The sequence below is a fragment of the Priapulus caudatus genome, unplaced genomic scaffold (genome assembly GCF_000485595.1).
Source record: "Priapulus caudatus unplaced genomic scaffold, Priapulus_caudatus-5.0.1 Scaffold1236, whole genome shotgun sequence".
Classification (NCBI taxonomy): Eukaryota; Metazoa; Priapulida; class Priapulimorpha; order Priapulimorphida; family Priapulidae; genus Priapulus; species Priapulus caudatus.
Genome location: NW_014578297.1, coordinates 58,438 through 70,199, shown reverse-complemented (window position 1 = coordinate 70,199; position 11,762 = coordinate 58,438). Strand labels below are relative to the sequence as shown.

Sequence of the window (11,762 nt, the reverse complement as noted above, 5' to 3'; positions counted from 1 at the left end):
AGTAGTAGTAGTAGTAGTAGTAGTAGTAGTAGTAGTAGTAGTAGTAGTAGTAGTAATAGTATCTAGCAGTCAAGAAACAATCATTTAACATTTAATAAGTGTATTGTAAGATTGTGCAATATATACAGTAAAACCTTCTGCACGATACCGTCTTATCCATATAGTGGAACAGACGGGCTTATACGTGGTTGTTGTTAATAGTGCTGGAATCGGTCGTACTGGAACATTTTTGGCTATCACCATCTTGCTAGAACAAGGCAGAAAAGATGGCGTCGTTGACGTCAAAACCTGTGTACAGACGATGAGGAAAAGCAGGGTCAACATGGTCCAGACACCGGTAAACGACTCAACTGCACTTATAAGAAACCAAAGCCATAACATACAAATCACTGCCTGAGCATTATTGCAGTAGGTCAAAGTCGGAAATCGACTTGTGGGTAGCCCGGCTCCATTTTAAATACATTGCAAAACCAAAATATGAATCATTCAGTCAGATACTGCGCATGCTCGAACCCGAATTTCAGACTATACACACTGATTTCTATAATATAATCGAATCTCGATCTCTATAATATAATATAATCGAATATAATATAATCGAATCGATCTCTATAATATAATCGATTATATTATAGAGATCAGTGACTATACAGCATAGATAAAATTCTTGAATATTTGTTAATGTAGGTTGCATATGCCCAGTATCTGTTAAAAAACCTGTATCTGAGAGACTGCTGCCAGAAACACTCTGTCCGGGGTACCCTGCAAGCTAGGGCGCCGTACCATCTTTTACAAGAGGCTTGGCGATGGAAATTTATCGCGAAAATCTACTTGTGGGTAGCCCGGCTCTATTTTAAATGTAGTTCAAAACCAAAATATTAATCATTCAGTCAGATACTGCGCATGCGCGAACCCGGACTTGAGACTATTCAGCATAGATAAAATTCTTGAATATTTTCTGTACCAGGCGGTAATATACTGGGTTGCATATGACCAGTATCTGTTAAAAAACGAGTATTTGTATCTGTAGGCCTACCTGTATCTGAGAGACTGCTGCCAGAAACACTCTGTCAGGGGTACCCTGCAAGCTAGGGCGCCGTACCATCTTTTACCAGAGGCTTGGCGATGGAAATTTATCGCATAAATCTACTTGTGTAGCCCGGCTCCATTTTAAATACGTTTTGAAATCAAAATATGAATCATTCAGTCAGATACTGCGCATGCGCGAACCCGGATTTCAGACTATACAGCATAGATAAAATTCTTGAATATTTGTTAATGTAGGCCCAACCAGGCGGTAATATACTGGGTTGCATATGCTCAGTATCTGTTAAAAAACGAGTATTTGGGGGAATATATACAAGTACTTGTATCTGAGAAACTGCTGCCAGAAACACTCTGTCAGGGGTACCCTGCAAGCTAGGGCGTCGTGCCCTCTTTTACCAGCGGCATGGCGATGGATATTTATCGCATAAATCTACTTGTGTGTAGCCCGGCTCCATTTTAATTACGTTTTCAAATAAAAATATTAATCATTCAGTCAGATACTGCGCATGCGCGAACCCGGATTTCAGACTATACAGCATAGGTAAAATTCTTTAATATTTTGTAATGTACCAGGCGGTAATATACTGGGTTGCATATGTCCAGTAGGCCTATCTGTTAAAAAACGAGTATTTGGGGTAATATATACAAGTACTTGTATCCGAGAAACTGCTGCCAGAAACACTCTGTCCGGGGTACCCTGCAAGCTAGGGCGTCGTGCCCTCTTTTACCAGAGGCATGGCGATGGATATTTATCGCATAAATCTACTTGTGTGTAGCCCGCCTCCATTTTAAATAAATTTTCAAATCAAAATATGAATCATTCAGTCAGATACTGCGCATGCGCGAACCCAGATTTCAGACTATACAGCATAGATAAAATTATTGAATATTTGCTAATGTACCAGGCGGTAATATACTGGGTTGCATATGCCCATTATCTGTTAAAAAACGAGTATTTGGGGGAATATATACAAGTACGTGTATCTGAGAAACTGCTGCCAGAAACACTCTGTCCGGGGTACCCTGCAGGCTAGGGCGTCGTACCCTCTTTTACCAGAAGCATGGCGATGTATATTTATAGCATAAATCTACTTGTGTGTAGCCCGCTTCCATTTTAAATAAATTTTCAAATCAAAATATGAATAATACAGTTAGCTACTGCGCATGCGCGAACCCGGATTTCAGACTGTAGGCCTACCATTCACATGGAAAACAATTAGCTACAATATATGATTATCTACTGATCAGGAAGTGTGTTCATTCACGACGTAATATAATTGTTCTCACACGACAGTTCACTATAAAATTACTGTGTAAAAAGAGCATCCATAGAAATATGATCATAGAGAAAGAGTAGAGTTCGGCCCAAATTAATCAGTTAGGAGAACGATTTACCTATGATGCAACCAACTAAATCATTATCTATACCTATTTACACATACAAATTCATCCACATGCGCCCATGTATACACACACACGCCCAAATAATTAAAATGATCAGGGAAAATTGCGAGTCTATGCCGTCTGCCTGCTGTTGAACAAATAACCTTTTTAGCTGAGCCGGCGAACTGCAAGAGTCGATGTCGGGAAAACCAATGGTGTAGTAACAAGCCAACAGACGTCACATGCGTGAACATGGACTGCCCAGACACACATGGACCGACGTGTACAATAGGTGCGGATAGCGCATTGATGTGCAAAACCTTATATTATAGTACCTTAAATAGTACTGTATAAGGTACGCTAATATATGAAAAGGCGTTAATGCGTATCTAAAGTTATTGAACGAAAAATCGAATTCCTATGCTTAATTTGATATTTTCACATATCAGGCGAGCATAATTATGTGAGTAAACTATCCACTATGTCAGTTTAGTATGCTATATAATTTTGTGAACGCTGTATATTGTTTATAAAGTTACCGGAAATTTCAAAGTAGAAGCAGGTTAGAATAGGTTGTATTGCATTGGATAGTTACTATACTGAAATTGGATATGAGTTATTTTTTACTTATGAGGAATTGTCAGACTTTTATATTCTATCGCAGAGAATCCACGACCATTCGCCGCGCAAATACGGGAATTTGGTGCGTTTTCCGCTGATATAGTCTGGGAGGCAGGAACGCAGAGTGGAATTGGCATCATTAAAGAATATGTCGTACTCGTGCAGGTAAACGCAGTTTGGTATATGGATAGACAGACAGATGGATGGATGGATGGATGGATGGATGACTGGACGGACGGGTGGATAGCTAGATAGATATATAGGTAGATAGATAGATAGATAGATATGTAGATAGATAGATAGATAGATAGATAGTAAGATAGATAGATACATACATACACACATACACACATAGATATAAATGTAGTAGAAAATAGTTATAATAAGTATTGTGTTTAGACCGAAGGAACCGCCGCGCCGGTAGAAAAATGCATGCAACCAAACCGAGTGGGCGAAACGACGAAGTTGTGCATGCTACGTTCTATTTTTGTTTCGCGTATGCTTACTGCTATGTGGGGGAAATTGCGTGAAGAAGTACCTTCCGGGAAACAAAGACAAACCGAATGCACACCGGATGATAGTGGTGGCAACTGAATGAGGCGTGACCTTCCTGAATTGCATCCTATTTTCAACTGCACAGCACAAGTATCGCTATACGACACGTTATCTTTTGGTAGTAGGTTGGTTTATATCACCCAAGTATGATTCGAATATCATCGGACCTTTTTACGTTAGGAAATTAAATAGAATATAACATCAACAACGTCATCGTGTCGATAGGTCACGTCTGTGGTGATTGCTGTAGAGGAAGAAGCATCGACGTGTATAGACAGCTAACACTAAAGATATGACGTCGTTACTTTGCGCCGGATGGCTGCTTACTTCTGCTCTGTTTATCACAGGTACGTACATACATGTATCAGGCCACAGAACGTACTTCAGAAAATGTTTGGTAAGCTGGAATATGCGTTCATGTACATTCGAACAGCTGCCGATGACGGCGTGCAATCTATCGCACCAACTATATTACATAAAACGCTATCAAGTTATAATTATTTGTGTAAGATGTGAGGTTTTTAAAAAGTTACTCAAGCCTTTCGATATCTATTCTTATCGTATAGAATCGGTACATTAAGTTAACTCCACGAATGTTGAGAACTGGCAATAGTTAGAAGAAATTATTAGGACTCACAAATTAGTCGGAATATATATATATATATATCGGGAGCGTGACGTCATCAGCAATTTTTACTCCCCTGAAAATCAAATTCGCAGACGTGCATCATGTAGTGTCAAGGCGACACATCGCGGGCGATTCCGATGTAAGATATCTAATCTAAACTCATCGTAAGCTAATCTATCTAATCTTGTTATGGGTAGCGACGGCAAGTCAGTGCTGGCCATCCGCCACCGTGCGAGAATTCGTAACTTCTACGCCGCTCTACGAATCGGCCGACTCCGCTGCGTGCGTCGGCACTTGCAGACAGCTAGGCAGCGTCTTTGCCGGCCTATCTGCACCGACCGCCACGCCGTCATGCAGATGTGGTAATCTATTCAATTGGATCGGCGGCAATAGCAGCGCCCCCGTGTGTCGTGCGTGCGATGATTCGCCGACGTTGCAGTGTGGAGCGAACGCAGCATCTCTGAGCAGCGCCACCACCGGCGCAACGGTAAACAACGGTAAGTATTTCTTAGCGGTATGATCTACGATATCGGGTGTTACATCTATATTCAACACTTTTATTGAACTAGTTTCAGAGGGAGGAGTGTTTAACAGTAGTTGCCTCGCCGTTATGTTGTATAAATGTGTTTATAGCGATTATAGTTTAAATATTCCATAGTGCCTTGCACTTTTAATCGATAGTGCTCGTGTGACAAATTACAATTATGTTGGATATGTATTTTATGTAACCCATTTATCGTTCACTTCCATCGTAGAAAACACCAACGGAGAGGCATAGTAGTGAGGATTCTCGCGCATACGCGCAAAACTTTCTTCGTGTGCTAGAGACCTTCCTTATTGTTCTACTAGTGCACTGCAATTGTAAGGGATAATAGCGCAATTTCGCACACAAGTATCGCATTCCTATCACAAATGTATATGTCGACTTATTTCCAGGTGATACGGAATTCCTGGTCGGCTGCTTCCGGAATGACCAGGACGGGTCGTGGCTCACCGAGTCGAAATACAGTAGTAAAGGGCAGCGGGCGAACTGCAGAACTTATTGCCAGAATAAAGATTTCATGTTTGCGGGCCTGCGCGAGCAAATCTGTCTGTGTGGGAACGGATACCCCTACGATGCACCGTCAGCTGAGTGCGCACCGTGCGGGCCTGGATCGACGCTTTACCTGTGTGGTAGCGACACCTCTGTGGCCGTCTACCAGACAGCACGTAAGCTAACCGTTCTTGATTGTTTATTCTCATATTTATCGTAATCATCATCCATGTCGACATAGTCCCCGCTGTCAACGTAATATATAATAATCTATATATAATAAATATAATAATTTGGCATTTTTTATTTGTTTCCATGGTAACAATAATAGTAAGTGAAGTGTGTTCATTCACGACGTAATATAATTGTTCTCACACGACTGTTCACTATAAAATTACTGTGTAAAAAGAGCATCCGTAGAAATATTATCAATCTTTAGATATCAAAATTGGCTCCCATGTTGTTACGACAGGCCCAATACACATTCATTCATGACGCCATACTAGAGGCACTGATATTCAAGGGAACCACTGTAGATGCCGAACAATTTTCGAATTACTACAAGAAGCTGCAACAGCCGGGAAACGATCTACCAACAATAGAACAACAATATGAGGTAACCCCGAGACAGACAAACAGACAGACAGACAGACAGACAGACAGACAGACAGACAGACAGACAGACAGACAGACAGAAAGATGTTGATCATAAACAAAATGATGGCGCCGACGTGGCTTGTGTTTATTATTAACAGTTTACGTAGTTTCATGTGTGGTCACGTTCATTATTGCAGTGGCTCAAACGGATGAGAATGGACACCATACCAGCAAATGTTAAAAGCGCGACGGAGCACCGCGACAAAAACCGATTTCCGGATATAGTTCCGCGTAAGTCCCCGCGTGCACGTCATAAGAAACATCCGGTGTGTATAATTATATATATATATCGGATGCGTGTGTGCGTGTATGTGAGCGTTATGTGCGCGTGTCTGTACGTGCGGGTGGACATGCGCGTGCCCGTGTGCGTGTGCGTGTGGGCGTACGGTATACGGATAGAATAACAGTTAATTAATTGCAGTCGATTACCTGTTAGATTCTAAGGTAATATGTAATGTAATCTACTATTGCTTCTATTGCATGTATGTACAGAGGATAATCAGCGTCCGTTCCTGAACCGCCTTTACACGAGCGGTCACGACTACATCAACGCCGTTTACACAAAGGTGAGTGAGTGAGGCCTTCACGAATTCATAGTAATTCATTTCTAGGCGATCCAATGCCTGCTCGATCAGGAACCGTGTCGCATCGTTGAATTGTAATGAGTTAGTTTCACCTCATCGGTCAAACACGCGCTGGGGGGCAGTGCAAATTTATTATCGACGTTAAATTAATTTCATATATATTACGTATTTATATATATATATATATATACATTATATATATATTGATTAGTGTAAGAGAAATTTGATATCCCAGATTCTGCTATTTCCTCATGTCTTGTACACAGGTTTTGACGTCAAACGACGCCATCTTTTCTGCCTGTTCTAGGCAAGATGGTGATAAGCCAAAAATGTTCCATCAGTACGACCGGATTCCAGCAGCATTAACAACAACCACGTATAAGCCCGTCTGTTCCACTATATGGATAAGACGGTATCGGCAGAAGTTTTACTGTATATATTCACAATCTTACAATACACTTATTAAATGTTAAATGATTGTTTCTTGACTGCTATACTATTCGTACTGATACTACGGTACTGGAGCTACTACTACTACTGAACTACTACTACTACACTAACTACTCCTGACTTACTGAACTACTTACTACTCTACTACTAACTACTAATACTACTAGCTACTACTACTACTGACTACTGACTACTACCACTACATACTTACCAACTACTACTACTACTAGCTGCGACTACTACTACTACTACTACTACTACTGACTACTAACTACTACTACTACTACTACTACTAATAATAATAATAATAATTAATAATAATAATTAATAATATGTGTGTGTGTGTGCCTTGGCGTGCAGTGCGCACGGGTGTGTACGGAAAGTTTAACCTGCAGTGGACTAGTAGCGGTTCATCCCGACGCTACACAATGCGCTCCCTTTACAGGCCTACGATGAAGCTTATGATGGATTGCCGGATACTGGAGGAACGCCGTGGTCGCGGCCACGACGTGCTAAGATGGAAGTGGGTTCACTTCTCTCGTTTGCGCCGCAGTTGTCCACGACTAGTAACGACGTTGGAAAAGCTGGAAAACCCTGCGGAGATATTTGTGTCGGGGGCTTATAACGAACTACCTATACTCCAAGTGAATATCTTGTATAACGCGACGTTTATATAGTGCCGACGCGGTGAAATCAAACTACGTGCCTCGCAAAACTTAGCCGACCGTTATGGAGAACGTGCGGCGTAGCGTGTGAGTGTGGCATCACTACCTTACCCAGTAGCTCCACTGTCCGGACCTGAGCCGTATGTTACAGCGCCGATCCAATCGGGCCAGTACTGACTACACGCTTTCCTCGACATATGGGCGCAATAGGCGCGTGAGGTATATGGTCTGTAAGCCGAAGGGCAGATTTCACCAGTATTGTATCACTTCACTTCACTTGCAAATATACACTTAACTTAATAAACTAGAGCAGGCTCAGTCTTTAGGATGCGACGTGTTATATCTAGTAGATGTAGTTGCCAGGTTGAATTTTGATTGTATTGATGTCAGATATTCTATTTTAAATTACATTTTTGTTAGACTATAGCTACGTAACTCTCTTCTAAATTCGACTGGTTTTTTGCGTTTCTTATACGTTTCAAAATAAATCTGGGATAGCAAATTTCTCTACCTATCAATATATATATATATTAATATATATATATATATATATATATATTGATTAGTGTAAGAGAAATTTGGATATCCCAGATTAGCAACAATATATATATATATATATATATATATATATATATATTGCCGCTTGATATATGTCGCCATATCTGATCATGATAAGTATTAATGATAGAAATCGTCCGATTGTTTTTAACCTGCCGTTTTCCATGAAGTACTAGTAGCATCACAAGGTTTTCGGCACGTTTTGTGCAGACCATTCTCGCAGATAATCCGCTATTTCGGTTTCCTTAGGCCCTGCAAAATGTATTCGCACCAAGTCAAACCCAATGAAGGCGAGGACAGCGTGTGTGTGGTTGGTGTGTTGTGTGTGTGTGTGTGTGGTGTGTTGTGTGTGTGTGCGTGTGTGTGTGGGCGCGTGCGTGCGTGTGTTGTGTGTGTGTGTGTGTGTGTGATTGGTGTTGGTTGTGTGTGTGTGTGTGGTTGTGTGTGCGCGTGCGTGCGTGTTGTTGTGTGGTGTGTGTGTGTGTGTGTGTGTGTGTGTGTGGTGTGTGTGTGTGTGTGTGGTGTGTGTGTGTGTTGTTGTGTGTGTGTGAATGGTGTGTTGCTCGTGTGTCGGAAATGTGTGGCGTGTGTGTGTGTGCGTGGTGTGTGGTGTGTGTATTGTGTGTTTTGTGTGTGTGTCGGGGTGTCTGTGGCGCTTCTTGTTCTTCTTATTCTAGCCTTGAGCCGCAGAAGGACCAGAGTCTGTCGAGTATCCCTAAACAAGTAAATCAGAAAATCAAACTCATATAATTATTATAAGCCAATGGTTGTCTAGTCGAATTCCAATATTAACACGATCAAAAACGAGACATGTACTAGCAAGAAAACGCGCGTTTTTTTAATACGATTATATATGTATATATACACGGCTCATTAGACTGTGACTTACTTAGAATACAACTTATTACTATTTATCGATATTACATTGATATCCGTGATAAGGACGAGTTTGTTTGTATGTTCCGTGTTGATATTTCGATGACGATGAATGCTAACCTGTCAGAATGCTGGCCATAATGTAATCACAGCCGTGGAATATGACGGCTGGCTCCAGAATCACTCTGGAGTGGTCATCTGCGCATTAATGATATTCAGTAACAATTAAAACACACATGGATTACCCTATGATTTCTAGTAAATAAATAAGAATAATTGGAAAGCAAGAGCTTACATGCAGCAAGGGAAAAGAAGTTTATTCCCTATTGATTGAGGAATCACTGGATTATCTCGTTTCCTGCATGACAATAGACTGCTGACAATTAACGCGGGACAGTAATAACAGTACACATAATAAATTCAGTTAACTAGCGTACTATATCAATTGTAGTTATTTAAGCAGCAGGCAGTATAATGTAATGCGTCCTAAACAACGTGACGTGAGATTCATTCTCGAATAAGTGGCGGGTTTTTAACAGCGAACTAGTGTGCCGAATACGTCGTGAAACCAACGTTAATATACGACGTATGTGACATTTGGTAAAGAATGTCAAATACTATGTACATGGAATACAGGCATTTCCAAAATCGATTTTTTTTTCCTGTTTTGAGGCGCAATAATCCGATGATGTGTGAATAATTTAAGTCCTAGTGGGATGTCGAACTGGGCGTGAAGATAAAAAAAGCAATTAACTCTTTCAATAAATAAACTTAATCTGAATACGGCATGTCAAATGATAATCGAAACATATATAAATGTGGATCGAATTAAATTTCGTGGCTATGTAACATATTAACTGAAGGAATTAGTACTAAGTATTTCTATTAAAAACGTTAACATTAACTAGAGGCCTCGAAGATTTTTCACTACGTCCTTCGCTCGCTCTCTCTCTCTCCTCCCTCTCTTCTCCCACCACCTCTCTCCTCTCTCATCTCTCTCTCCATCTCTCTTCTCTCTCTCTTCTCTCTCTTTCTATCTTCTTCCTCTCTCTCTCATCTCGCTGCTCACTCACGTCACGTCCGTGCCGCTTTTCTCCGCATCAAATATCGGCTTCTCCTTCTCGCTTGAAACTCCTACCTCGAACTCTTTTTAAAACGCAGTCAGAGTGTGCTTTTTCAATGAAACAACACTAGTTAACAGATTTTCGGCAGCTTGCACGGCCGTCCTCTGGTGGGCACTACGGCGAACAGCGACATTTCTCGTAGATATGTCAGCGAAACGCCATCGTCAATCTGGTTGCCGCTACAGCTGGCTGGCATCCGTCCGTGTCAAACTTGACGTGGCGGTGTCGCTTGCGGGGGCGCATCGAACAGACGCCCTGCTTGACTTTGCTGGCGCCTTCGTTCTACAATGGCAAGACCATGAAGAGATAAGGTATTTTGTTTAAAAAAACAAATCGGCTTACTGATTTAGGTAGGCGCGTAAAGACGTGGGCTTCATCAATTTTTAGGCGCGCTCTAAGCAAGATCTGTAAAGTCAACGGATTAGATTATTCTTGTTATGATACAGTTATTCTATATAGTTGTCTATGGAGAGTCGACAAAGCTCGGCTAGGATCTCTGATATGTATTTTGTTAGGATTGGAACACTCTTGGTTAATGCAGATGAGCGAGTGCCGCCAGCAGGCATAGCACGCCGTATCATTTGTCAACCGCCAAAGTGACTGAGCGAGATACGCAGCTTTGTCATCGAAGAAGACAAACGCAATGACGAACCAACAAATAAATTTGGAAAGGGAATCCCTGCAACACATCAAGATGTCATGAATATCTAATCTATCTAAACGCGAATAATCTCAACCATCTTTACCGGGCACGCGCCAAAGTCAGTGTAGGCGCAATTTGAACGCCTGATGTAATTTAAAAAAAGGATTTTCTGGAAGAAGATACCACTTGGCGCACTTAGTACGTTTTTCGCCTCAATGGATTTAAGGCCGAACATGCGTATCATTACTGCAGGACATGATATTATAAGTAAGAAGTTGGGCAAAATTCAGAATTATAAGACTATATACTGGGCTAAGCAGTTTTCTGTTCTTGTGAACCTTTCGGACAGTCTGTAAGTTAAGTGATACCTTGTCAATTTACGAAGAGCAAATTCTGGATGGGTCCACCGACATGCGGTGCGGCACCTTTTACCTGACATGTCTCCATCTTCTTTCGTAAGAATTTGCGAGATTAAATGCGCCTTCTATATCCAGTCCTAAAAAATCGTGCGACGCTTCAACCAGCCAATGGAGTGGAAACAATCAAAATCTCGGAAATATAATTCCATTCGTTAATATATTTTAATTTATCATTTCTTTTCCAGTGGCAACTTTCATGGCAGGCTTTAACATTTTTCCAGTGAGCAACTTTGTCGAAATTCAACTTTCAGTGTAGCAAACTATCGGCAATCATACTAATCTTGAGAATTTTTGGTTTGTTGTTGAAAAGGCAGTCGCTCAATAATTATAAGTGAGTTAATTACTATGTATGAACGATTTAATATAATGCATGCATTATAGACGCTTTATAACAGTGATTTCCTCTTGGATTGGCGCTATTAACATGTGCGCATAGCGTCGCTGAAAGTGTTACGAATATATATATAATATAATATATATTAAGTAATAATTGCACCATAGTTGCAAATTCAATAACGT

General features: G+C 40.9%; 1 protein-coding gene and 1 long non-coding RNA gene across 2 annotated transcripts in view; both read left to right on the top strand.

Annotated features, from left to right (window-relative positions):
* Nucleotides 1-64: 64 nt before the first annotated feature.
* The window catches only part of LOC106815921 (receptor-type tyrosine-protein phosphatase U-like), a 31,347-nt gene continuing 19,649 nt past the window's right edge, over nt 65-11,762 (top strand). The window contains exons 1-4 of the mRNA XM_014820455.1: nt 65-337; nt 5,740-5,883; nt 6,062-6,155; nt 6,417-6,490. Coding sequence (XP_014675941.1) covers nt 302-337; nt 5,740-5,883; nt 6,062-6,155; nt 6,417-6,490 — 348 coding nt within the window. The 5' untranslated portion in view covers nt 65-301. The remainder of the gene's footprint in view (nt 338-5,739; nt 5,884-6,061; nt 6,156-6,416; nt 6,491-11,762) is intronic.
* On the top strand, nt 2,592-3,536 carry LOC106815922. Its single transcript, XR_001394808.1, has 3 exons — nt 2,592-2,722; nt 3,095-3,216; nt 3,451-3,536. It is a non-coding gene; the product is annotated as an uncharacterized LOC106815922 (long non-coding RNA).